The sequence below is a fragment of the Sipha flava genome, unplaced genomic scaffold (assembly GCF_003268045.1).
Source record: "Sipha flava isolate LNK unplaced genomic scaffold, YSA_version1 109_pilon_pilon, whole genome shotgun sequence".
Taxonomy (NCBI): domain Eukaryota; kingdom Metazoa; phylum Arthropoda; class Insecta; order Hemiptera; family Aphididae; genus Sipha; species Sipha flava.
This window is the reverse complement of record NW_020271726.1, coordinates 1515529-1543199: the sequence shown is the minus strand read 5'-3', so window position 1 is coordinate 1543199 and position 27671 is coordinate 1515529. Positions and strand designations below refer to the sequence as shown.

Below are 27671 nucleotides of genomic sequence, written 5' to 3'. Positions count from 1 at the left end.
CAAAAAGTTCATACACAACACGCAGATGCAACGTCAATTAGTAATACAAACTTCACTATAGTGTTACAGTATTGTTCAAACACGAGAGTTTAGAATGTTTATAAATTCGTTACACATTCACACAATACCACGATGGTTGATTAGTTTATAATAGGTGGTTAAAAGTATGATTAGGAAAATTGTTATCACCGAAAATATATTAGTAACAACCACGGTTTAAGATATAAATCGTGGTAACAACAAACATAAATCGCTAAACCACAGGTTATCCAGAAAGAATATTTAATTATATATTATTTAAAAATATCTAAAGCCGCGTCCACACTAGATATTTACATCCGCGTAACAAATCGACGAACTGTTCGTCAAACTGTTTGACAAACTGTTCGCCGAATAACTAAGAAATATCTGTGTATGTTCTCGTGTCCATGTTGGCGTAGGTTGGCGTATAACTAAACTTAAAAACTTATTATAAATAATAATAGTATAATTTTGTGTGTTTGTGAAAATGTTCGAAGACGTGTCCATACCTGTCGTAACATGTTCGTGTAACATAAGGTGACCATATATTTTTCGAGTCAAAACGGAACAAAAAAAAAATCATTTAGATTAAGAACAAATTATTGTATTTGACAATTATTAATAAAATAATGTACTATTATGGTTTTAAGAGACAAAAAAATTAAATTTTATTAAAAACAACTTTTTTATAAAAAAGAAAAATCGTCAACGTACAGAAAAAAAAGAAACAGTCCATGATTATTATATAAGGTACCAAAATAATGAACTATGAAAATTATTTATTGTTAGCGCTGATCTTGTGGTATTACACATACATATTATAACTAGGGCTCGGAAGTTATAGGAGTTTCATATTGATCTATATGCATTCGATTTATAGCAGACCAAGTTAGAAATTAGAGCTATACAATATTGAGTTTAAAAATTGAAAATTAAAAATGTATATTTTGCATATTTCGTTAATTTTAGAGAAAAAGAGCATATTTCATCGATTTTCATTGATTTTGGCATATTTATATGCATATTTAATGTTTTCTAAAAAAATTAATTATTTTCATTCTTAACCAATTCATTTTAAATAATTTTACAAAACACAACGTTAATAACACGGAAAACGTGCATCTTATGAAACAGTACTTTATTTAAATTTAGTTTCTAAAAAAATACAATATATATTTAGAAACTTTGTTACTTTACTGGACACGCTTTTTTTTTTCATTTTTTTTTTTTAAAACTTATCTACTTTGACATTTTAAAAATGATGGTGAAAAATAGTTGATGTAAAAATACAATTGCAGCATTCATTGGTTTGAAAAAAAAAAGACTTAAAAGTCCAGAATTAATTTTATATCTAGGTCTTATGTATGATGTACTTCAAGAACTTTCAATGTTATCGAATGAATTATAGTCTCGAACAATTACGCTGCCAAAAGCTGAACAGTCAATAAAAATAACAATTAGAATATTTGAAAGTTTTAAGCAAGAACCTGGAGAATATACACAAATAGCATTAAATGCTAAATCAAAACTACTATTTAATAACATTGAACTTGTTCCGAATAAAAAAAATTGTTGCTATACATCACAAGAAATGTATTCAAAGTATAGTTGATAGAATGACGACTCGATTATGTTCGAGGTCAGAGGATGAGAACTGTCAATTGTTAAGTTATATTCAGCACTAGATCTAAATAATATAAAAACTGGAAGAAGTGGAAGTACTAGGTATGGAGAATTAAAATTACGAAGGATTTGTAGATGTTTTGATGTTAATGAAATACAAGATGTTCAAGGATTAAGAGCCTTTAAAGAAAATAATGAACTTATACTAGATAACTTTGAACCCATTTTAAATACAATCGCATCATTCCAATGTTCGACATCTGAGTGCAAAAAATGTTTTAGCCTTATGATAATACTATTATAAATCTGAGGGCACCACTTTTAATTTCAAACGTATCAAGATTAATGTTTATTAAAAGTAATGGACCAACATTTGAAGTGTTCAACCCAGAAATGTACGTGAGGTCGTAGCTAGAAGACCATCGTTCAGCTGATGACAACCAATCCAGATTGAGAAGAAATAAATAATATAATATAATAATATAATATAAAATAATAAAATTGGGACCCAGACAACATTTATGGAATACTTTTCAATAAAATATTTTAGTAAAATACTTTAATAAAAAAATTAATTTGTACAAATGTATGTGTGTTGTATTATTGAAGTATTCGGTTAGGCGATTATGCGTTTTAGCTACGTTAAGATATAATACCTAATGATAGTATAAATGTTTAATATTATAAATCATAGAATACCCTCTGCTTTTTTTAGAACTATAGCACTGTGTAGAGTTAAACTGTGAGTTACCGATAATTTTAAGTTAGCGCAAAAAAGTAATTTAACGAACCAGAGTTAAGTGATACCTCCTTGGCAATGGCTTACTCACAGGGGGGGGTCATGGGGTATTTAACCTCCCCCCCCCTTTGACCGTATTTTTTAAAAATTATTCCAATAATCTAATAATAATTGATTATTGATTTTATTGATTATAATTTAGTGGTTTATAAGTAGTTTTAAATTAGTTACCAGTATCACGGTTATCAAGTTGGATTGGAGCACGACCATAGAACATGTTCTATGACACGACCGTGCTATCAATTTAACAATTTGGTGACGATTTGTGATAATATGGTTTTTTAAAACAGTACAAAATTTGTAATTATTATGACTATGGTGGTGTGGGAGGCAGAGCCCTCCCCAGTGTCGTATATAGGGGGGGGGGGGGGGTTCAAACCCCCCCCGAAATTTATGGTTAGTACGACCCACGTGTGCATTTCTTTAATCTATGTATTAATTAAAACCAAACTGTCTAGTATGGGAAAAAAATGCTCTCCTAATTTTTAAGCAAATTATACGCCCAATTCTTACCTACGCTTGCACGGTATGGGGTAATTATGCATTCTCGCACATCAAAAAAATGCAAATTGTCCAAAACAAAGTCCTCAAAATAATTGTAAATGTTCCGTGGTTTGTCAGAAATCCAAATCTGCTATTGATACTTTGAATAAACTATTCGTTGATTTTTTTCCAAATATATGGTGCTTAATGTCAATATTAGTAACTTTACCAGTCTCAACAGCGTCATCAGAAAAATCGTTTTCGATATTGAAAAGATTGAAGTCGTGCTTGAGAAATAGTACAAGCGAAAATCGACTAACAGGATTATCTCATGTCAATTCATCAAAGTATTTCAATAAACACTGAAGAAGTGATAAATAATTTTGCAAATCTACCTCAAAAATTAGACTTTTTCCTGTAATTAAATTTATGTATTCTAATTTTCATAGTTATTAAAAATAAGTTAATTTATAACCTTCATTTAATATATAATTTTTCATACCCCCCCCCCCCCCCATAATTTATTCCTAGTGATCCTCCAGGGCCCCCCCCCCATTGAAAATTACTGAGAACGCCACTGCTCCTTGGTAATGTAATTCTTGACTCCCGGATTTTAACTCTTGATATTTCTAGGTAATAGAGAGCTCAACTATAGGCTATCAATGTTATTATAATTTTTTTTCTGTGCTTTATTGAAATTTGAAATTGTTTACAAAAAAAAAAAATAAACTTTTTTGTTGAACATGAATCACAGAATATTATTTGATTACTATGAGGATGACAAGATTAATGAAGCGGTTATTGTATTGCAACGACGACCACGAATTTTTTATGTGAGAATAAACTACCTAATTGGAATTGTACGACAACCATGACTTTATAAGTCGGTAAAGTTGTTTTTCTAAAATTTGTTTTGTAGTATCAAATTATTCAAAACTACATTTTTAGATAGATTACTGTAATTAGGCTAAACATGTCTCTTAATGTAATTATAAATAAAAATATCGTACTTCACTTTACTAGCTAGCTCGGTGATGATCTATACAATAGAATTTATATCACAGAATAAATTAACATTTACTTATTAGTGAAATATGATTAAGTAAAGGTATCATAAATCATGTTGGAAAAAGCATACCTAATTATTTTTAAATGTAATATCTGTTATGGGTAACCCAATCGCAAGCTGTAAAATACTTAAATAATTTGCTTATGAGCAATATTTAATGCCATTAAATATTAGGGAACTTAAAACTAGTGATGGGCACTATCGAATAGTACTATCGAACTATACGATAGTCCAGCATATTCGAATTCTTTGATAATTTTTTGAAATATTCGAAACTATTTGAATTATTCGATAATTTAAAATTATTCAATTATTCGATAGTTTACGACTTCTGAATTATTCAGTAAAATTTGAAATTATCTTAAATTTATTTTATTTTGAGATACCTAATCACTATTGTGTTAAATGATTACTGATAAGAATAACAATTGACAAAAAACGTTAACGCCTTATCATTTTGATTTTTTATTCGATATATTCGAATAGTTTTTCCATGAAAAACACTGAAAATGAATGTTATCACTTATCAGTGGGATTATCTCTTATCTATGGATTAGTTGTAATTCATAACTTAGGAATTAAATTTTTTTGAAGAATTAAACTTTCGTTGTAGTTAACATAAGGTACTAATTATATGTACCCGTCACATTAATAATAGATAAAAGATCAAAGTTGAATATGTTACTAGTGGTAGCATAGATAATCAATAGAAATTAAATGGTTTTGTATTATTTATATATTATGATATAAGTTGTTTTAGAGTCAAGGACACGAAGATGAAATAAAACTTTTATTTATTTAACAGTACATACTTTTTTTTGACAATTAATTTTTGAAAATGGGTAATCGATCATCATTACTTTTGCGTAAAGAAGAAATTGCTCAAATTAGGAATGAAACTGGATGTAAGTAATTTATTTTAAGTTTCAAGTACATACCAATTATTATTTTAATCATCATTGGTATATCAATGACTTCATGATGTATAAATTAGTAAAATCATTAAAAAAACTCAATGGGTTAGGTTAATGATAACCTATGAAAACTTAAATATCATTGCTAAATAATAATGGTTCTTAAACTTAATAAACTATGATTTTTAGTTTTTATTAAATGGATACTTATTTTATATTCTTCAAATATACTTAATTAAAAATATATGTTATGCTGAAATGAATTATTATTGATATTTCTTGCGAAGAATTAGAATTTTAAATGTTAATATAAATTATAATTAATATTTAGATTTGTTTTAGATATATCTATTTACCTATGTGGTTATATGTTTTATGAATTATAAAATACAATACTTACGAAATACTTACATGTTTAATATATGTTTTAATTTAATTCTTTGATCCTGTCAAATTTACAGTTACTGCAAACCAGATAGAACGGCTTTACAGTAGATTCACCAGTTTAGATAGAGGTGATTTGGGTACACTAAGCAGGGAAGATTTATTGCGCATACCCGAATTAGCTATAAATCCATTGGGAGAAAGAATAGTTGATTTATTTCACATGGATTCTGGAAATAATTGTGATCGTATAAATTTTTTACAATTCATGAGAGTGCTATCAAAATTTAGACCAATTCGACCAAACAAAGAAAACAATAGAATGGAAAAAGTAAAATGTAATCACAGTTTATTTAAAATAAAGTAAATTTTAAATTTATTATAATATGTAACATTCTTATGATTACAGTTGCTTTTGATATGTATGATATTGACAATGACGGTTTGATATCTAAAGATGAGTTATTAGTTATTTTACATATGATGGTAGGCGCCAATATCAGGTAACTTTATAATTTATCAAATATAAGAGCAATATTCGGTGTTCGTGTAGCAGATGATCTACCGTATTATACAAGGCGTAGTTGGTGATCTAAAATTATTATACGCACATTATCGTAGACCGCAGTGGGACAGTATTGCGATAATGATTAATGACATTTACAATATAACTATGAATCATTAGTAGACCGCGGATTATATGCAGTGAAAATACTCTATTATATGCATGCAAATATGCAGTGATTAAAGTGAGAAAAATGTTGTGGGGGGGACTATATTCATCAAATTTGAGGAGCGTACCCCTACTTAATTTTAAATCTTACCAACCTTTTTTAGGAAACCCATGAGGTCTAAACCTCTTCTTTTATACATATATGTTCATAAAAACTTTATTTTCATAGGGTGTAAAAACGAATTTCTCCTTAAGAAAAATAATTCTATACCTATGCCTGTTCAGTAAAAATAAATTGAAATATATAGTAGATAATGTTTAAAAAACTTTACTTAAACTTAACAAAACTAAAAAGAAACAATTACTAATCTTGCTAGTTGTTGGTCAACGTGGACAGTAACAAATACGTACATTGCACATAAGTACTGTCTATAAGATAGTGTATATTACAATTTAATATTTATACTTTTTATAGTTATTCTTTTCTGTTTATATTTATTCTAAATAATAGTCGATATCACAATCACTTTAATTTTAGAGCTATGGGTAATAACCGATCGGAGATCATCTATAATTAGACACAGCGTTAATTAAATTAACCCATGGTGTACATTATCTACCATTTTTGCTTATCGTTATACCTACATATTATTTCTTCGAAATTTTTTCCACTTTTTCAAGTTAATTAAGAAAATAAATTTCAAGTAATATTGTAATATATAATAAGTATTTTTTATTCAATATTATATTTTAATGACCAATGCCATTAAGCGTCCACCCAGACTTTTGGCGACTTAAAGAGGACGTATAATCTTATCTTAAATAAGAAGGAGGACTCCATCCCCTTCCGTCCCTCACCACTTTAACCACTGCAAATATGCATCATAAAATACAGAAATATGCTTAGACTATGTTAAAATATGCACTATAAATTAAATTAAAAAAAAAAAAAAAATACGGAAAAATGATGATGATGAAATTTATTATAAATAATAATTACTATATAAGATTTAAGTATATTTATTTAGAACTATAGTTCTCGTAACAGTATATTACTAAATGTTGCTTCAAATGGTCCATTGTAAAACTATGGCACTTGTCATCCAAAATAAGTTTAAATTAATAAAAATGACCGTTCAACATTACAGGACGTCACAGGACAGTATTTAAACTTAGAAGCCATGTTACTCGTTATTGTGTTGAGTAATACAGTAAATGTGCCATTAATGTAAGTGTCGATCATACTTAGGGAATCATAGCTCCAGGAATTTTGTTTAATAACCGAGTAATCTGTATTCTGATTTTTTCTGAAAATACGTCAGGCAGTGCAGGCTCTATTGTCAATAATTCCTCCATAACTTTTAATGAATTTTTTAGTAGCAAATTTCTTAATTCTAAACTTGTAATTAGTTCTGGTATTTTAGAAAAATGTGTATAAATCAAATTTAAATCATGTTGTATCGACGGAGTTTCAAATGCTTTCTTAGCATCACAAATTGATAAAGCGCCAAAACGTTTAAATTGGTTAATTACCCCTTTTATTTTCATGCTCACTGTAGAAGGAAGCGCTTTTGATCCAAGTATCCCATCGCGTAATAACAGGTTCTGGTGGCCGTGGTAGAGTTGGCAATTGTTTTCTGTAAGTTTGTATTCGCGATGGTGCTTTCATGAATACTTTTTTCACGGCAGAAATAAGTTAGTTCACATTCAAAAACTCATTTCGAATTTCTTCAGCAAAGCGATGAATAGTATGAGCAAAGCAAGTTACGTGGATCAAGTTTGGGTAGACAATTTTGAAGGTTGCTCCAGCTTTCGTCATGTATGGAACTGCATCAGAAATAAAAATACAGACTCTCTCAGCGATAGAAGTATCGACAAAAAATGCCGTGATACTATCGTTTATGAATCGAGCTATAGTTGAATGGTTGACTTTTTCAAGTGCTTTAGAAACAATGAGATATGCGGAAGAAAGTTCTAGAGATAATTTTCCAATAAATAAATTCGCAATTTAACGCCCACACGAATCTGTCGTCTCATCTGCCAAAATCCAAATTAGGTTTTTTTCAATAACACTTCTAATTTTTCCAAGACATTTCTAAAGAAAAAAAAAATGTAAGTGTTTATATAAATGTAATTTTTTCTTTAAGTGGATTCGTCTGGTATGTTTTGATTCCTGCAATATTTTTTCAGAAAACTACGGAATTTCAGATTACTTAGTTTTTTCAAAGGAATGTTACTTGCTATTAATGCCTCGCTGAAATCATTACTGAAATCATCCTTACGTGTCATACTGTTAGTTCAAGACTGTGATATAAGCGCCTGGCTACCAGAAGTATAGGTTATCTTACTTTTCTTTTTGGAGGCTGCTATATGAGTTGCTGTACGTATATGCTGGATAATTTGAAACTTCTTTGAACACGGGATTTTTTCCCACACATCTGGCAGTACACAACCATTCCGTCAGTAGTAAACGTGCCTGGATATTCATTTATCCAAACATGAATACGTGTGTTTTAATAGGAGGCATCTTATTAAATAAATTAATATTTTAACGTGTACGTTTTGGTGGATCACGAAAATGAGACTGAAAAGCGTACACAAAAAGAAATATGAATTTATTTTGTTCGAACATGGCTTGTGCAAACAATTAAACGATATTTTATCGAAAACTCGAAATAATATTTATATTTAACGACGGTAGTAGAAACTCATCAGGTCAATTAGTTCGGTTATTATGTGCTATATATCTATATAGTATTTGTTTTAAGACATTTAATCAGTGTGTTTCTTGTATAAAAATACAATTATGTTCTATTTACATTACGAATCAATGAAATATGCATCTTTGGTAAAAAAAAAGCCGATTATATGCAAATGCATATAATCCGCGGTCTAGTCATTAGCAATGTTGCTGGATAGATTAGTTTCAAATTGTTCATTGATCGGAGTTTATCTATAATGCGTGCATCTGAATTTTATAAAATATTTATTGTAATTAAAATTATAATTATATTTGGCTAATTATTTTTAATTTTTATATTTGACGAATATTTGTATGATATAACATACTCGTAGTAAAAAATATAATGTGTTTTTATACTATTAAAAAGTAGATCACTCGTCCTGAATTCGTGAATCACCTGCTACACGAATGCCCAATATTTTACTTTTTTGCTGACTGATGTGTTTGTTTTTAGTGAAGAACAGTTGTCTATAATAGCAGATAAAACCATTTCTGAAGCAGACATAAATGGAGATGGTTTAATTTCATTTGAAGAATTCAGTAAAACTTTTGAAAAGTCTGATATTGAACATAAAATGTCAATTCGGTTTTTGAATTAATATTTTTAACTGATATTTATTATAAACAAAGCATTCCCTCATATATTTTTTTATATAACTAGAAATTGAATATGTTGATATAATAATAAATAACTTAATTAAATTTAATGTTTTAATACTAAAAGAATAGATTTAGGTAAAATGTATTGAATATAGTACGATATATATTTATAATTTACAAATTTAGTTCTAATTTTTCATAAAAGGGATCATTGATAAAGACAAATATTTTGAAAAATTACATGTAAAAAATTTAAACAAAAATATATTATAATTTAAAATACTTTCTAAGCATTTGATGATACTGCTAACTTTTTTAAATGTTCCATAAATAGTTGCAAGCTTACATCATCTGTTAGAACAGGTGCTCCACCATCCTAAAATGTAAATTAAAGTTACTACATTTTCACATAATTTAATTAAACTATTTTTATACTTACACCACCATAAGCATACATATTATTATGAGTTTGAGATGGATTAACTTTGCACAGTAAAAATCTTGCCTAAAATTGAAATAAAATTCATCGTATAAATGTATATAACTATATAGTTATAAAAACTAACTTGGCTGCCACCTTGTTCGGTATCAATATACCGAGGCATTGGAAATCGAGTTTTAAGAATTTCTTGAGCATCATCAACAGGTGCTTGAAGCAGTTGTTTGAAATTACTATACTCAGGCCTATTTTGATAATCCATAGCTCTCCATTGAGCAATAGTCTGAAATTAAATGTATAAATGTTTTTTATTTTTTAATACATTTTTTATATTATAATAACAATTGTATTATAATTGTTATAATCAATCATTAGTAATTGTAAAAAACTGACCTCTCCATGGAATATCAAAATATGGAAAAATGTGTCCATTAATAATATTTTATCAGCTTGAATACTACTGGTATCTAAGAGCACAGGTTCAGGCCTACCATTAAAACTATAACTGTACAGAATTGGTTGTATCATGATTAAACTTTGGGTAACATCTTCACGCATTAACATATGTCTAAAAAATAAAAATATGTTATCAACTAAACAACATAATATTGTTAAATACTTTATATAAATATACTTAACAATATATATTCTATACATCCTAACCTGTAGTAAGAAGTTTCATCCGGACTATTATTAAAAACTTGTAAAAATTGAGACCGTCTTAAATGATACATAAACTGTGGATATAAACTGAAGTTTTCTGGTAATCGAAAACTGTTAGGATCATCTTTTTGATAATCTCCAAATTTCTGACACTGATAAAAAAAATTATTTTGTAAATTTATTTGAAAAAAAAGCATGTAATATATTACCAAGCGTATAAGAGTACGATCAGCCCATCGCATTACATCTGGACTATCTTCAGTTTCTGCACGGTTCACTACCATACGAGCCATTAAGACTGCTGATGCTTCTTGATCAAAGCCAGCACTTACATGTATCATATTCTGAACAGGGTCTGCCCAACTAAAAGTTAAATATGTAGAAAAAATGTATAAAGAATAATATAATTTCATACTTTCTAGCTAATGTTGTGACTCTTATTCGTTTGTATCCACTGGAATGTTGATATTGAGTGATGAATTGTATACAACCACGTCCTCCTTGTGGTATTGGTGAGCCATGCTAAAAAATAAATAGTAATATTAAATTAGATCAATATAAGAGTGTAATTATTTTCACAATAATAAGGCTGGATACAAATTGGAAAAGATTTCCCACAACCATTTAAGTTACTAATTTTAATTAATAAAGATCTTAAAATATTATCATTAATTTAAAAACTACATACTTGATTAACAATTTCAAAGAAAAAGGCACAAGTTGTATTGGGCATTAAACTGCACATTTTCCATTGACATGTTCCACCTAATCCTAAATCGCAATCAGATACACATGGATTCTTGATATTTAATGAAACACAAGGACCAATAGCTCCCATGACTAAATGAAAGAATAATTAAATCATAAATAAATCCATCATTATTATAATACAAATATTTATAACTCATCACTTTTTATTTCTCTTGAAGTTTTTACTTCCAAATTAGCATTAAATGCCATCTTTAAGTTATTTTCATGATCCCGCGCTAATACTCTTTGAAACGTTTGTTTAAATAAAGATGAATTGAATGAATCACCCATAACCATATGACCCCTAAAAATTTAAAAATGAAGCAATCGTATTTATATTCATTTTTGTATTAAATTAACAAACCCTGTTGAATTACAACATTGTTTCATCTCCATCAAACCAGTTTGATCTAACGCACAAGCATAAATATCAATAGTATGTCCATTGGTTGCAGCACGAACTGCTAAGGTATCATAATGTTTAGTAGCTTTTTTCATGTATGGAGCATTATCTTTCATTATTTGATCATGGGAACGAATTGTGTCAGACAATTTTTCATTAACAACATGACCAGGACCTTGAGAACAAGCTCCGCCAACAAATAACATTATACGGGCACCAGCATGTGGATAAGATGACTATATAAAAAAAAATTTAATTAAATACATTAAAAAATATTGATATTTAATAATATTAATTACCTCTAGTAAGCTAACAGCAATTGATAATGCCATGCCCGTGCTTCTAAGTGGTCTCATGCCTTGGGAAACAGGCCATGGATCTTTTAAAAGTTCATTCAACAGGTCTGACATATTAACATCACAATTTTGGACAGGTTGTATAAATCTACAAAAGTATATCAACAATTTCTATGAATATTTATTGTTTGAAAAAGTAAAATAAATGGATAATTTTTGAAAATACCTATTTGAAGGTGCATTAACTTGCTGTTGCTGTTGTGGTACACCAGATTGAGCAGTTGGTGTAGCATATTTACCAATTCCTAATATATCTTGAATTTGCTTTGGTGGTAAATCTTTAGTACCTCTAAAGACATATGACTTGGAAATACCTTCACATCCCAATTCATGAACCTAAAATATAAATTGATACATATAAGCTAAAGTAAATACATTTTGAAATATAATTTTTACCTGAACAACATTTCCAAATGTAATTAAACCGACAAGAGCATTAGGTGGTAATAAACTAAGAGACATTTGTAATGAATCTTTGAGTGCACCTAGTTCTTCATCATCCATACAAGTATCCACAACGAACAAAAATATTGGTGGCATCGTTTTAGCTCTCTAAATTAAGTATAATATAAATATATTTATAAATCACTTATGAAAATAATTTTATATATTTTACCGTTATAGAGTATTCAATGGTAGAAAAAGCTGGGATAAGTTCAGCTGGTTGGTGTTGCTCTGAAATCGCACCATATTGAGGAGGAAACTAGAAAAATATAAATTTTTGAAAGAACTTAAATAAGTAAAAATAAATTAGTAGTACTTACTGAATTACATTGAAAACAAAAATTACATATCCACATTTTTCCTCTATAATCCACTTGGCATAATGGATTTAATATTGCTCGACAAGTATTACGTGTACACACAACAGGATCATACTGTATTGGAGGTAAATCTATTCCTCAATAAAATATATTAGTAATTATTGATTAATACTAAGTTTACATGGTTTACTGTTTTACGAACCAGGTCTTTCTTTCAATGGCTGATACAAACAACCTACAGGTACAACTAAACGAGTAGCTTCTAATCTACTTGCTGGCCATACATTCCATGACAAGCGGACTCCGTCCCGTTCTTCATTTTGCTCAATAAATTCTTCGTAGGTTGACATCTATAAAAGATAACAAGAAAACACAAATAATGAAGAAAATATATTGTTAAATCAAATTATTATTAAAATATACTACTTTTCAATAGGTTTAATAATTATGGATAAATTATGAATATATTATATAAATGTTTGGTAAATTTACATTTGTATTTTTATTTAAGGCCACCAAATTTTAATCAGAATATGATAATCTATTAAGATGAAAAATTAAAAATGTACAACAATGTAAGATAATACAATGCAAAGGATAAATATATTAATAAAGCAAAACAATATTTTAAACTTTAATTACATTGGGTGAAATATAGAAATTATCATTTAATAAATACAAAATTATGGATAACTCTAAAATTGTTTAAGTCAAAAAAAGTACAGTAGATTTTATTTGATTTTTCTGTAATTATGAAATATATTAAGTAATTAAGAAAATTACCTTAAGTACACGTCGATGAGGCGTTTTTCTCAATTTGCTTTTATTATATATTGCTATAAATTAATTTTTTAGTAATACTTCGAAAACAAGAACACGTCACTGGTTGGCAATGATAAGAAACCACGGTTGATATTATTAGCACAGATTACCAATATAAAAAAAACTTCTCTACATCGTGACCCATTATCTATCGTAATACATTTTTACCTAAATAACATGTCAAATGTAAATAAATTGACAAGTAATTCATTATTATATAATATTAATAATAGTAATTATTATAAGTAATTTATGTTTGCTACTGCTGTAGAAATCATCAGTAGTACTAAAATAGGTTACGTACAATAATATACATTGATATCATAGAGTAATATTACTCTATGATTGATATCAATATCTGTGCTTTTGTGTGTTATCTTTAATTATATTTGTACATGGTTTTTTTAGATTTACATTGAATTAAACCAACCTAAATGGTCGTCCCCAAATAATTTGGGGAAAGATAAAGGAGAAGGAAAATAAGAAAATTGAATTAAACCATTGAATATAAGTATTATAATCAATGATTATATTTAGAATATCTTAATTCTTAGTCATAAAATTTGTTTAGATCTATAAATTGATGGGATAGACAGTAGTCGATAGTCTATACAAACGTAATGTTAGATTCAGTATTGTTCTGTAATTATTGTTGTACAACATATATTGACTAGTTAATATAATTTTTTTTAAAAATGTAGCTATAAATGTTACACAAGCCTAAACAAAGCTTTATAATAGTAATGATAAACTTAATATAAATTGTTATAATCTATTAATATTTACTATAAACAAATACATGTAATAACAAAGGGATGAAAGTGTAAACTTGAAAAAGAGAACGGTTTATTGTATTCCATGCTGTGTGCTCTAAATGATTTTATTCAAGGGTTAAAACTAGTATTCTGCAATGATACAGACTATTCCACCGACTAACATAATCAAACGAATCCCAGAATAGTTGATTTTTTTTTTTTATAACATGCCCTTGTATTAATGGATAATTTTTCATATTTTTTATACGTAGAAAACCATCCAAAAGGCAATTGGAGAAAAGATTATTCACAAGAATGCCAACTAAAAATAATGCAGAATATAATGAGTTTAAAATTTACCGGAACTTTACCAAACACATATAATTTCAATCCTGCATAGGCTCTATAACTAGAGCCCAAATATTGGGAGTGTGGAAAACCCAATTAAACTTAAATATGTTCAATTTAAGTGTCAAGCAGTGTAAAACTTCTATGCTTTCAAAATTGTTGATATTGAATGTTTTACTCACAAAACATTAAATGTGGTAGCTACAAAATTTTGGGATAAATGTGTTATTAATAAATTAATCAAATATATAAAATGAATTTGTTTATAAATATGAATAAATAAATTTAACAAAATCAGATATTCATTAATTCTTTACTAAATATTTATAAAATCATACTAATCAAAATAAATTAAACAGAGATAAGAATAACAAAAATCCATAATAAAAAAAAAAAAAATGCTAATATTAAATAACATAGTTGACCATTTGTTTTTTTTAAAAAAAATATAATTAAAAATTAAAATTGACAGATTTACAGTAAAAAGTATAAAATGTTTGTATTTGTTTGCTGAATGTAAGAATTTAACATTACATAAATTATAATGTGTTAAATTTGGTAAATGGAAAGTTGTTGTTTAGGTAACAGTATCCACAAATTACTGCTAAGCCAGCAACAAGCCCACTGATTATAAATGTAGTGTTCTAAAACAAAATAGATAAGTAGTAAATATATAGTGAATAATAACTCTTATATAATAAATATCTTATAATTATTGTTATTATAAAAAAAATTATAATTTATATTTTTATGAAATAATTGGCTTAATTTACAAGGATTGTAAATTGAAAAATGTATATTACACACATCATGTAAGTCATGGAAATTTTATTATTTTAAGATTAAATTGTCATACATTGAAGAAATATGACATTCTTAATTTATTAATAACATTATGATTTAAAGATTCAATTAAATAAACCTACTCAATTTCAAATTATAATCGATCGAATTAGACCAAAAATGATTAACCTAAGAATTAAACAAATAATATAGCATTATACCGATTTGTTATTGTCTGGTATTGATTTTTCAGTGTCAACTTTTTGTCCCAACATTTTTTTGTACAATTCTCTTTCTTGGACTCTTTCTTTTACTAATGCTGCTTCAACATTACTTAAAATATTTTGAACTGTTTTATTGTTAGAGTTTATTTTTAATGCTTTCTTAAGTTCTTGAGCAGCTGCCATATTTTGTCCTTTTAATGCTAGTACTTTACCCTTGCGCATAATTGCTTTTTCATTCATAGGCTCAATAGAAAGAACAGTGTCCAGAGCTTGCAGTGCTAAATCTAAACTATTCATTGACATATGTACAGCTGCCATATTATTTAATATTTTGTTACGTTCATTTTGAATATCATCATGTTTAAAATCAAAAACAACCTAAAAATAAAAATAATTAATACATTATACTGTTTTAAAACTTATAAGTTCTAAATTAAATTAAAAATATAAAACATATTATAAAACGTTCACTTAAAATAAAGGTATTAATAAATTAAAGTAAATATAAAATAATAATTAAAAATATATCAAAGTACAGAGAATAAAATTATAAAATGACATTTGAATAGAAAAAAGAATAATGCACAAAAAATTTTTAAAATTATTTTACAAAGAATGCACATGTTTAGCAAAAGTTATGAAATGCAATAAAAAAAAAAAAATTCATAGTGAATAGTAAATTAGGCCAGGTTTATCTCAGTATAACTATAGATAATGACCATATAGATTGAGTAGTAAATAAATAACTTCATATACAGAGAATAATATAAGAGATAAATAAAATAATAATAAAAACTTTTTTAAGTCTATGAATGAAAATTGCATATGAATAGTGGTGCTAATAGACTGCAAATTCCAAATAACTGTAGTAGAAAAAAATTAGCTAAGGTCTATGAGATGTGGCGCTTTTGTAAGTACACAATATTTTATAAGCTAAGAGTCAAATGAAAAAAAGCTAGACAGAATAAAATGCAGAAATTATGGTCAAAATATTTGAAATATTTCAATAGATAAGATATATATGTATTAAGGCAGTTAAGCTTATAACAAAAACTGAAGAGGAAGTTAAAAAGGATATCAAAATTTAATAACCAATGAGGTTAAAATTTAACCATATTTAATATGACATGTCATGAATAAAATCTATAAAGATAGGAAATAATTAATGATATTACAAATACACCTAGGTAAATAACAAGAGATATGGAGAGCTGTACCAAACAAATTCAATAATTCATAACAATAAGAACTAGAATTTTCTATTTCACATGTACATCCTTTGATTGTTTTTTTCATGAAATTAATATTCAAAAATATAAAAACGTAAACTTGAAAACTCCATGTACTTGTATAATTTTTCACTTATATATTATATTCAAGTATTCGCATATTTTTTCATTCAAACAATTGTGCACTTCATTTTTACGTATGTATTAATTCACATTTTCAATCGAAACACTAATAAGAACTAGTAATTATAAAAAAATACTATATTTTTTAGGTTTGGCTCAAAAAAACTGTTTCTCAAATTTCTTAGTTAATTTACTATTTATTATTTCTTTACATTTTATTTACGTTAAATTAATTTATAATTTAGGCAATCAACTCTTACGCAAAATAAAATTTTAAATAATATATTTTATAATTAATAAAATCATAATCATACTGTTTCTCCTGGTCCACCAAAATATTGAAGAGCTTTACGATATACATGTAAAGCCATTGTATTTTCATTGCGTGCATACCACCAGTTACCTTTATCTTTTTTTTTTCGCCTATAACATATAATAATCTGATCATTACAAATACAATACAATTATTAAAAATTTAATCAAATTAATCTAGTATTGGAAAAATGCAGTTAATTTAATAAAATATTGTATCACCGTAAATTCAGTCAATACAATTATAAACCTGTAATTTAAGATTTATAAAAAATATTACAAATAATAGGTATAATGTTTGTCCTAGGAAATGAAGTTTGAAAATAATTTTAACTAATCAAATTCTACTTAAATAAATTTAATATATGAATATCTTTTTAAGTTTAATAATATTTTCATATATATGTTTATTTATTATTTATATAAATATAAACTTAAAAAAATTAAAATGTGAAAATTTTATTTTATTTATAATAAAATTCATATGGAGCTCAAATGAAAATTATTATGAAAATAATATATATTATATTCACGTTCAGAGAAATAATAATTATACAATAATTTATTTAAATGATAAGATAAATATATACAAACCCAATTCTAAGCCTTTCATCGGGAGTAAGATCGTCAGGAATTATTTCAGGTTTTATAGATATCAATTCAACAGTATAAAGTAGTTTAGCACCACTAGGAACCATAGGTTCTAAACCTTTATCACCATAACCAAATCGTGATGCTATTTTTAATTCAGCTATTTCTCCTACATTCATTAAGCTTAAAGCTAAGTCAACACCTTGTATTACCTGAAATAAATGCAAATAGATTAGAAAATATTAAATATTAATAAAAAATGAATACTTTACCTCACAATCACCAAGAGTAATTTCTAAATTTTTTTCTTCTTCTATTATATCATCTTTTTCTTCTAAGCGACCAACTAAATTAATCAAAATTTGTTCACCTTTCATTGGACGGTCATCTGAAATTCCATGTTTAATGATTTTTTTTAACAAATCACCAGAACCCAAAATATCTTGATAAGTTTCTTCTTTTATTTCGTTTTCATTTACTGGTTCAAAAATTTCATCTTTAGTATTACATTCATTCTCTATAGTATGATTAATTGGCAGTTCTGAAGAATCCCCTTGTTCAGCATTTATAAATGCAGACATTTTTGAAGTTTCAATTGGTGGAATGATATTGTTTTTTGATTCTAACTCCATGTCTTCTAAGATATTATTATTTTTACAATAGTTAAAATACAAGTTCAGAATAATATATTGTTTTCACTAACTAAAAATCTTAGCATACATTTTCAACAAATATTAAAAATATAATCAATAAAAAAAAAAAAAAATGTGAAAAATTAATAATCGTACACTATAACCTAATAAAATATAATATTACAAACAAAATAATTAGTACAATACACCTTAACAATAATTTAATAATTTACAGATACTTAGTAATTAAATAGTGTTGCGTGTATCTCTATCACAGAATAATATGGTATGACTCTATAGTGTACCATGATAATTGATAGTACATGCCCTCTTCCGTTTCTAGTTATCGAAAAAAAGTTGATAAGAGAATTGATTAATCCACGAAAACAAAAAAATGAATTTTACAGATTTTCATAGACCTAATTCATAAAACTAATGATTTTTTCATTTTTTATCAGGGGAAACTACGATTTTATTGATTTCGGTTCCTGCCGGAAAAAAAAAACAAATTTCAATACCTATCGGTGCTTATGAATAATAATTATCGGTTTCAGTTCTAACCTAAACTATTATTCTTTGGAATTTCGACATACCAGAATTTTTAATTGGAAAAATTAAAAAAATTTTCTTGTATTTAATATTTTTTTTCGATCAAATTATTGACAACATTTTATCGTCTTATGTTATCGTTGTCATTAAATAATGGTATAATACATAGACGTATAATAGAATTTCTATTATAGGTCTATGGTATAATAGTTGATGACGATAACAATTTTAATTGTTTAATACGAACTACGTATGCAGAAATCATTCATTAAATAAATAATAAAAAATGTTAGTGCATTTTTGGTAGTAATTTTTTACATTTTTAAAACAAGGTTTCCAAAATTAATCAACAACCATTATTAAGACATATCGTATATTGCTCAATTTTATTATTATTTTTTTTAAATATAAAACAAAAAATATCAATATACTTATTATAGATTGACATTGTAATAGTATATAAATAAAAACATAATATAAGTTGAAAAACTTAATAGTAGTATAAAATAACAAATTTCTTGAAAGGATAATTTATAATCTTATAGGTAGGTATGTAAAATTATCAAATAGGTAAAACATACATTTTAGTATTCTCACCAGAGATATTATTTATTTTAAAGAAAATGATGTTATTTTAATTAAAATACAAGCCAAAAGTTAATATAAAAATTAAAATAATCCTGAATTATTTTAAAAATTTAAAAATGTATTATACATAATTAAAAATAAATGCAAATATATATGCAATGTTAATATATATATATGTGTATATATATATGTATATATTAGTTTTTAAAATATTTTGTATTTTTTTTTTAATCATTTAATTAATTAAATATAATACTTATACAAAAATAATATAGTTGTTTATGTGTTCAATATTTCGTTATTTCTGAATACTGATGTTACATTCTTTATTTTATTGTTTTTATAAGTTGATCGATTTATGTTGATTTTGTTTTTTTCATATTTTTAACATTTATCTAAAAGTTATAATATACATTATTATTTTTAACTGTTGTATTACTTGATACTTTTTAAATAGTAAAATAAGTGTCTTATGAAAAGTAAGAAAACATGAAATTATTTTAACGTATTTGATACTAAATTATTTTTATCTATCAATGTATGGATGGTTTTAAGAAGATTTAGATGGAAGTTTTAAAAGTACGAAATATTACCCCTAAAATCCAAAAATAGCTTTTGCCAAAAAGATGCTCGTAAATGTTTGTTAACTGATTTTGTAAAAAATGTAGCCAAAAGTGTAACAGTTTAGTCGAGAAGGTAAACCTTGCCCCCTCATTTGATTGGGTAAAAGGACGTTTCGCCTCCGCCGTTTTGTCCACGTCAAAAAAACGAGTCCTCGGACGTTTCGTCCCCGTCTATTATTAAGATAGGACATTTGGTCCCCGGGAGTTATATAGATTTATTTATACCTACCAATAGACACGTTTGGACCCTGGAATTTTAAATCACTAAATTTAAATCTCTTTTTTTTTTTTAACTTAAAATTTAAATTATTTTAAACGCACAATTGCACAACAAATTTAAATCCAAAATAACCGTATATTGCATAAGCCATATACGCCACAATCGGCGAGCGGTTACAGGCACGCACCAATAAAAAAAAACAATTATAATGATTATAATAATAATTAAGTTACAATTATATTAAGTAATCATAAATTATAAATAATATATGATTAATTATTCCTGTCACATTTGTACAAATATTATATTTAAAATAAATCTATATAACTCTTGGAGGCCAAATGTCTTAATAATAAATGTGGGCGAAACGTCCGCGATTCGTTTGATTGTAACAACTCATTTGGTTTTTACAGCTAACCAAATAGTTTACGGATATACAGTACATCCCATAAGTTCCGTATCACCCTTAATATTTACACGGGAAATTAATATATTTAAACGTGGTTTTTTTTTACAATATTTAGTATGGAAATTCTGATTTAATGGCATTTTTAATTTTTAAGATAGTTATTTTCTTGAGCATATTTGTTAAAACTGTAAAAAAAAAAAAAAATTAAAATTGAATAAAAATTGACCAAGTTAGAGCAAGTTATTTAACCTATTCTGTGTAGGTACAATTAAGTACATACCTATAATGGTGATATCCATCATAGATTATAGAATAGACAGATGAGCCACGCTGTCGAAAAAACCGGTCGCTAATTCCAGACTGTCGAACAGTGCGGTGTACACCACTCCTTACTATGGCAGGGTGTTATATTTCCATGTACCACACTAATCTCTGGACTATAAATAACTTATCAGCGTATGTATAAATGTTGTATATGTATATATGGTGAATCCTAGTATTTTTTGTCCCTATATTTTTTTTAATCTAAGATTAAAAAATTCAACATTAAGTTTTCCGTAAGTTTTTCTTCAAATAGCTATAGAGAAAACTTGAAGCTTCATTATAGGAAAAATGTAATGAGCATTTGAATTTTAATTTTTTTGGAAAATTACATAACGACAACGATTTATCCTCAAACGATTTTAAATATATTTCAATATTTGTTATTATTCAAAAATTATAAGTCGTAGATACTTGAAAATTTCACCAGTTATTTAGATTGGCATTTTCTTTATATGATTTAATTTTCAAAATATTTCACTTATTTTAATGCTATATGCTTATATAGGCATTGTAAGAACTCGTTTTTGCTTATTTTTTTTTTTTATAAATATTGATAACATTTTTTTGGTCGAGTCAAAATATTTGAAAATTTAATATAAAGTTCATCATGAGTTAGTCTTATAGTGATTAAAAAATTATAAGAATACATTGGCACAATTATTTTTTATTAGCGTTTGAAATTCAAATATTGACAACAATTTGTCAAAATCATAAATAATTGCAAATTGTTTTGTAGTTAAAATGTACAAAACATTTTGTATACCTAAGTAGCTAAGAGTTGAAAATTGAATACAAAATGTTAACCTTTCTTTACCATCTACTGGAAAATATATCCTAGACTGACAAATCATATCCGTCCAAATCATTTTTCGTATACAACGATACCTATCATTGGATTCAAATTTAATATATTCATTATAGTGACTTCAACACAATTTAAAATATTTTGAACTTATACTTGTATTTATTTTATGTATTTTTAGTACCAGTATAATATAAATAATATTATTGTGTAAGGTAAGTGGTACTTAAATAGAGGGGATTTTGGGAGTTCCAAACCGCAACTGGTATATTTACTATATTGTAGAAAAGTACAATACACAAATGAACAAAAATAGATATTTTTTCAATAACAGTCATTTTAATTTCAAAATTACATTCGTCCTTTTTTTTTATTATTAATTTTAACTTCGATAACTGACTACACTTATAGATTGTCATTCGAAACGGTAAAGCTTATGTTCTCAATGTTTTTATATTTAATTTCTTATTTTAAACGTTTTCGTGTTACAAATAACAATATTGATCATTCCTGGAAATAAGTGCCAATATTTTAATTGCCTCAAAACAACAATACAGTTTCCCAACCTAAGTATGTTTCGATTTCCCAAAGATGAAGTCAGAAGTGAAGTAGGGTACTGAACTATGGTATGTATTATTTAATTAATTAAAATTATTTTTCATTCAATTTTTTTAAATTATATTAAAAATTATGTTCTTACTATAGGAAATATTAATCTACTGTCGCTTTCGAAAGAAAAATTGTATAGTAAATATCTTTGTCAGGAACATTTTAGTCCAGATGATTTTATGAATCAAAATAAGAAAAAATTAAAGCCAACAGCTGTTCCTTACGAATATCATTCGGAAAAACAATCGTCTACATCAGCAGGTAAGAAATAATGATGAGTACTTTATTTAATTATCAGTGCCACAATAACCGGGTGTGTTGTTTGTTTTTAACACATGGGCCCAGGACCCCAACCTATAATGGGGGGGGAGGCTCAATGACAAAAATCAATTTTTTAATATTGTTGTAACTCAAAAACGAATCATTGTAAATACTTGAAATGTTCACTAAATGTTTATTTTAGCGTTATCTATATACAGTTAAGTTTTCAAAATATTCTGGATTTTTTTTAGTTATTAATAGACAACTGATATTTTCGATTTTTTAAGGTATTTTTTTTTTTTTTGAAACGTTTATAAGATAATTTTAGATGACCAAAAAAATTTGTAAATTTAATACAAGATTTTTTTATAAGTCATTCTTATTGTAAGTAAAAAAAAATTAAAAATCGTTAGATACAATTATTTTTTTTTATAAACCTTTAAAGTTTAAATTTTTACGAAATATGTCAAAATTGCAAAAATTTGCAAGTAATTTTGTAATAAAAAATTCATAAAATTGTTTGTATTCATACCTATCTAACGTTAAAAAATTCAACACTAAGTTTTCCATAATTTTTACTTTAAATAAATAACTCGAAGCATCATTATAAGAAAAAAATTGTAGGAATTTTAAATTTTTATTATTTATTTTTTATTTAAATATAAAATGAATAAAAAAGACTACATATTACATTTATTTATTTTTAAATACCTATATGTGTTTTAATTATGTTAACCTTATTTTGTATAAGTAAAAACTCAAATTCCAAATTATGTTTAAAAATTTGGAAAAATTAATTTTACAATTAGTTAATTTTTCATGAATCAATAATTTTATTTACACACCGGCCCAAATTAGTGTAGTTGCGGCACGTGTACTTAGAATATTTAGTATTATATTAAAGCAAATTCTAATGTAGATAATTATTCAAATATATATATATTAGAATTATTAAGTTAAAAACGATGTAGGGCCTTGTATTATATTTTAATACATAAACTATTTAATTTAATTATTTTATGAATTTTTAATTACAAAATAATTTTCATATATTCATGATTTTTCTATTTGATGTTAAAATGCTTATAAAAAAAATTTGTGCCTATGTATTTTAAATATTTTAAAGCAGTAATAATTATTTTATCCACATTTCACGGAAAAATGCTGAAAATGCTAAGATAACTAAAATTAATTTTATATTTAAATAATTTATTTTTATGTTTTTAAAAAAGGTAACTTATCTTCAGTTGAAATTGCAGAATCAGATAAATTAACATTATTGACTCCAACTAAAACGTATGTAAAATTTAGAAGTGATGCAGTAGAATTAATATTGCCTAGTCTTTCATCAATAACATCCACGTCACAAAAAAATAAAATATCCAGATTAATTGATATGTCAAGTCCGAATTTAAAAAGAAAAATAAATTATGAAATTGATAATGATTCACCCAGAAAAATTAAACTAAAACAATCAATAAAACAAAAGTCAAAAATTATTTGTAATAAAAACAGTCATATTTCGAAATTAAAAAGGTCAGTTTCTAAAATTAAGACCCATAATAATATAAACAATGTAATACATACGCACAGATTCCCATTTTGCAATTCTAGGGCTTTGGCACTAAGCAGTATAAAAATAAACTTCAACCATGGTCGAAAGAAGAAAAAAATCTATCTTTAAATCTTTTTTATAAATCGCCGACTGCTTATAAATTTTTAAGATTACAAAAAATTAATTTACCAGCGCCTTCGACAATTTGACGATGGATTGGGAAGTCTAAATATTTACCGGATTTTTATGATTTATTTTTAAGTCATATTAACAAAAAATTTGAGCGAAAGTGTTATAAGGAAAAAGCGTGTACTGTTAATTTCGACGAAATGTATATTAAAGAGTTTCTAGAATATTCCAAGGACTATGATTTTATTAAGGGATTTCAAGACTTAGGTTCTTATGGTAGGTCGAATAAAAGTACTTACTAATTGTTTTATTGTTTATGGCTCGCGGTATTTACTCCAAGTGGAAGTTTCCTATTGCTTATTTTCTTACACAGTCGACCATTAATAAAACAATTCTAAAAAATGTAATCGATGTTTTAAACAACTTAATTGATGTTGGTTTGTGCCCGAAACTTATAGTATGCGACCAAGGCACAACCAACCAAAGCCCTTTGAAATTATTAGATATTTCTGAAGATAATCCGTTTTTTTTTTTGTTAGTGATCATAAAATTTTTTCTATATTTGACGTTCCTCACTTACTTAAAAGCGTACGTAACGATTTTATTGAGGCTTGTTTTCAAAAAAATGATAAAATATTTTCATTTAAAGACATAAAAAATACATATCAGTTGGACAAATTAAATAAAAAAAATTAAAGCTCTTTTTAAAATCACAGATGCCCATATTCACCCTTCTTCTTTTAAAAAAATGCGAGTAAAAGTGGCATCTCAATTACTGAATAATTCTATGGCAGCAACCATCCGCACTTGTGTAGCAACTGGTCAACTCCGTAGCAAAACTGTAATAGATACTGCAGATTTCGTTCAGTTTATGAATAATTTATTTGATTGTTTGAATAGTAGGTCGCTTTATAGTAGTAATTCTTATAATTGTGCATTAACCCACACAGGAAATGTTAAACTATTTTTCAAATTTAAAAAAAAATTAAAAACGGAAAAATTTCGTAACCACCGTGTTTTAAAGGATTTTCGCAAAATATTAAAGGTATTCTACAGTTTTTTGAAGGAGAAAAATCAAATGACGTATCATTAATTTTAACAAATCGGTTAAATCAAGATGCTCTAGAAAATGCATTTAATATTTTTAGACAAAAAGAAGGGTATAATAAAAATTCAACATCTCGTACTACAAGAACTTCTTTTAGAAGTAGCTGTATATTTTCCTTATGTGCACACCAAAAGGAACTAATTGTGAAGAAACGCAAGAAACAGATGACTATAATATAATAATCAATCCAGTAATTAATGTACCTATATCATCTTTAGATAATGAAATAAATGAAACGGATTCTAGTTGTAGTGATACTGAATAAATTATTTCATATAATTCATCAACATTGCCTTTTTATCAAAACCAAATTACAAGTCACCTTAGAGGACTGTTCAGTAACGTATTTTGCCGGATACTATAAATGTATAAAAAAATTCAACTGTCACTTTTGCCAAAATAATTTTTTAACTAGTAAAGATTTAAATGAAAAAAATCAATTATAGTTCTTTTGAAAATGATAATACCGGACTTAAGGCACCCTCTATTTATTTTAATAAAATAATTAACCATAGTTTGGATATTTTTGAAAAATATTTTGAAAATTACTTTTATAAAAAAAAACTTCGTTTTAAATTAATGCAAAAAATTAAAATGAATGTTTTAATAAACCAGTGGTTAAATGATGGTAACGATTTTAATTGTAAAGAACATAAAATATTCATCATTGATCACTTATTAATATGTAAAATATTTAAAAAAACTCAAACAATTTCTACTACATCACAACTAGCAAAATTATCAAAATTAAAAATTTTAAATCATATTTAATTTCATAATTCGTTTGCTTTTGTATATCTTTGTTATTATATAATTTGTAAATTGTTATGATGTCATGATTACATTTATTAATTATTTATTTGAATTAATATTATTATTATTATTAAGTCTCTTTTTATAATTATTTATTATTATATATTTTATATTTATTTGTTTGAATAATTATTATTCTTATTTAATTTCTGTTTTATGATTATATTTATTTATTTGAATAAATTTTGTTATTATAATTTCTGGGTTTTTATTCTTGTTCCTTCATTAGTAATTTAAGTCTGTTTTTTAATTTTGTATTTTACTTACCTACTATTTAAATATTATTAGATCTTTGCTGTGGAATTGAATCAATGGAAACACTGAAATGGAATGAATATTGTTTTGTAAGGAATATAAATTATTTCTCTTAACCTGGTTTGTAGAGGATATTTTTTAGGAAATGACATTGACATCGATTTTATATTTTATTATTATTTGATTTTGTTTTGACTTTCAAAATGAAAAAAAAAATTTGTAATTTTAAATAGTGTTTGAAGTATTTTGAGACATACATAAACAAATTGATGTCATACTTTCAAAAATATTATTCTCTATTGTTTTTGTAATGGGTGACTTTACTCTTAAGATTACTCAAAAACATTAAAAACATGATTTTCCGTAAATACGTTTTGTCTTTGTTGTGCATGGACCTGAGATAGAAAACAAACGATGGACCGACATCCTCACATTCTCTTAATAATTAATAATAATAATAAATAATTTTAATGAAACGAACTTGTTTTATTCAGAAATCTATTCCAGTATAAACACAGATAATGATCGTGATGGTCGATATCTATTATTATTATTATTATTAACTATTAATACAATTCATAATCATGATACACCGACCGTCGTGCGACGGGTTTTATTTCTATTATTGATTGATATAATGATACAACGCTACCTATTAGCAGTCCATATAAACATAATATTAGTTGCCGAAAACCCCTTACCAAGGTGGATATATATCCGCCTTGCCTCTTACCATGGGCTATCTGTCTATTCTATAATCAATGGTATCCATGTAGATTGTTATCACCTATTACTTGCTGTCTCATAATCTATTCTGTTTTAATACTGTTAAATAGTAGCAAGATTTTCGATGATATTGTTTATTGTTTATGTAGCTTTTTAATTTTGTGTTTGTTGAATGTGTAATGCAAATAAAATACTGA

The 27671-nt window shown here is 26.1% G+C and overlaps 4 protein-coding genes across 4 annotated transcripts; 2 read left to right on the top strand and 2 right to left on the bottom strand.

The window, feature by feature from the left end:
• Nucleotides 1-4555: 4555 nt before the first annotated feature.
• Nucleotides 4556-9373, top strand: LOC112687810 (calcineurin B homologous protein 1). The gene is made up of 5 exons (XM_025560766.1): nucleotides 4556-4715; nucleotides 4801-4900; nucleotides 5371-5631; nucleotides 5703-5796; nucleotides 9164-9373. The coding sequence occupies exons 2-5, from the start codon at nucleotides 4834-4836 to the stop codon at nucleotides 9306-9308; spliced, it is 567 nt and encodes a 188-aa protein (XP_025416551.1). The 5' UTR covers nucleotides 4556-4715; nucleotides 4801-4833; the 3' UTR covers nucleotides 9309-9373.
• A 180-nt stretch (nucleotides 9374-9553) lies between these two features.
• LOC112687704 (protein transport protein Sec23A) lies at nucleotides 9554-13575 on the bottom strand. Its single transcript, XM_025560579.1, has 17 exons — nucleotides 13468-13575; nucleotides 12887-13034; nucleotides 12685-12815; nucleotides 12537-12623; nucleotides 12317-12472; nucleotides 12087-12256; nucleotides 11864-12008; nucleotides 11526-11800; nucleotides 11323-11465; nucleotides 11100-11251; nucleotides 10827-10933; nucleotides 10621-10774; nucleotides 10412-10563; nucleotides 10142-10316; nucleotides 9876-10031; nucleotides 9749-9814; nucleotides 9554-9685 (listed from the first exon to the last, which is right to left on the bottom strand). Exons 2-17 carry the CDS (start codon nucleotides 13032-13034, stop codon nucleotides 9596-9598), a joined length of 2307 nt encoding a protein of 768 aa, XP_025416364.1. The 5' UTR covers nucleotides 13468-13575; the 3' UTR covers nucleotides 9554-9595.
• Nucleotides 13576-15082: 1507 nt separating this feature from the next.
• LOC112687362 (peptidyl-prolyl cis-trans isomerase FKBP8-like) lies at nucleotides 15083-18652 on the bottom strand. Its single transcript, XM_025560013.1, has 5 exons — nucleotides 18144-18652; nucleotides 17875-18083; nucleotides 17283-17391; nucleotides 15614-15994; nucleotides 15083-15253 (listed from the first exon to the last, which is right to left on the bottom strand). The coding sequence occupies exons 1-5, from the start codon at nucleotides 18501-18503 to the stop codon at nucleotides 15149-15151; spliced, it is 1164 nt and encodes a 387-aa protein (XP_025415798.1). The 5' UTR covers nucleotides 18504-18652; the 3' UTR covers nucleotides 15083-15148.
• A 3734-nt stretch (nucleotides 18653-22386) lies between these two features.
• LOC112687018 lies at nucleotides 22387-25945 on the top strand. The gene is made up of 4 exons (XM_025559530.1): nucleotides 22387-22644; nucleotides 22724-22888; nucleotides 24121-24291; nucleotides 25815-25945. Exons 2-4 carry the CDS (start codon nucleotides 22807-22809, stop codon nucleotides 25943-25945), a joined length of 384 nt encoding a protein of 127 aa, XP_025415315.1. The 5' UTR covers nucleotides 22387-22644; nucleotides 22724-22806.
• The last annotated feature ends 1726 nt before the right edge of the window (nucleotides 25946-27671 follow it).